At 35.4% G+C, this 1,391-nt stretch overlaps 1 protein-coding gene across 1 annotated transcript; it reads right to left on the bottom strand.

Moving 5' to 3' along the window:
* Window positions 1-362: 362 nt before the first annotated feature.
* LOC105143786 (uncharacterized) lies at window positions 363-764 on the bottom strand. The gene has a single exon (XM_011052286.1). It carries the CDS (start codon window positions 762-764, stop codon window positions 363-365), a length of 402 nt encoding a protein of 133 aa, XP_011050588.1.
* Between the last annotated feature and the right edge of the window lie 627 nt (window positions 765-1,391).

The following is a 1,391-nucleotide window of genomic DNA, read 5'->3' as shown; positions in this document are numbered from 1 at the left end:
TATTGAAGCAGAAAATTAAAACCTCCCATAAATGACGAGAATTTGACTCGTAAACTGACATTTTCAATTGAAAATAACTTTATGATGCAGACACAAAACGACTAATGTTTCTATGGGATTATGTTGACAGATGCCTAAGTTTATTGTATGACGTCTATGATGTATTTATTTCGATCACCACTTACTGCTAAAACCATTTAGGAAAATAGCGGAAGCAAAGTTGTACACCTAATATGTACATGTGTACGTATGCATTTGTAATATGTGTAATGTGTATAACATGTATAATGCGTTTATATTTAAATACATATTTACATAGGGCAAAAAAATAATTATACAATTTGTATAAATAAATTTTATTTTTATAACACACTGTCCTTATGTACCCAAGAGTTGTGCGAATTATCATATCCGAGCCATTTCATGTAAACCTTGTCTCCTTTTTTACGTAACATCTTTTCAACTAGATATACGTCAGGATTAATGACGTGATGCAACTCATACTCATAGAATCCTCCGGTGATTGATTTTCCGCGGTAATCTTCTAGTAGATACGTCACAGAATTAATTTTTTGTACTTCGACAGTTCTAAACACCTCCGTGGTCCAATTTGGCGTGTAACCTTTCTTAAAGATCGCTTTGAATTTGTTCACACATTTCGAGTTATTCACTTTGAATCGCGGGAATGCGACGACCTTTACGCTTCTGTACACCATGTTTAAAAGTTTGTCAGCAATCGTGGGAGTCACATCGATGGGCTGCATACCGATAGTTCGATGCTTTCGCGCATTGTATTCAGATACGAGACATGGAAGCAAGTCGATCCATTTATAATTTCCATTGCACGTAAATTGTTTCCACATATCATTTTTCAATGTATGATCGAACCGTTCAATTCACGTCAGTTGTCTTCATTATGGAACATGTTGAATAATGATTTATGTTGTGTTTTTTCAAGAGTTTTGGACGTTTTCGTTGTAAAATTCTTTTCCCATATCGGTTTGCAAATTTTTCGGACATCTTCCATTATCTTTACCACCGCTATAGCCATCTCATTTTCATTCTTGGTTTTCAGTGATACATACTTACCTATGCGTGCTTACTCAACACATCGATAACGGTGAGAATGTAGTGATAACCTTTGTTGAATTGTGTGTAAGGGCGCATCTCGACCATATCAGCCTGCCACAGGTTATCGTATCTGTAAACTATGACATGTCTGCGTGAAAAATTTTGTTTCGTCGGGGCGTACAGTTCTTCCACCAGTCGCCACTTTTCGAGGTTTTTCTTCTCAGACATATTAAGTTATGTTATGATTATTAGTATATAATGCGTAAAATATCACAAAGTTCTTATGAAAAAAAACGTTGTTCATCGACATTTCGATGTCA

This window comes from Acromyrmex echinatior, chromosome 6 (assembly GCF_024713525.1).
Source record: "Acromyrmex echinatior isolate Ae372 chromosome 6, ASM2471352v2, whole genome shotgun sequence".
NCBI lineage: Eukaryota > Metazoa > Arthropoda > Insecta > Hymenoptera > Formicidae > Acromyrmex > Acromyrmex echinatior.
The sequence above is the reverse complement of the archived record's forward strand: the minus strand, read 5'-3'. Positions and strand labels throughout refer to the sequence as shown.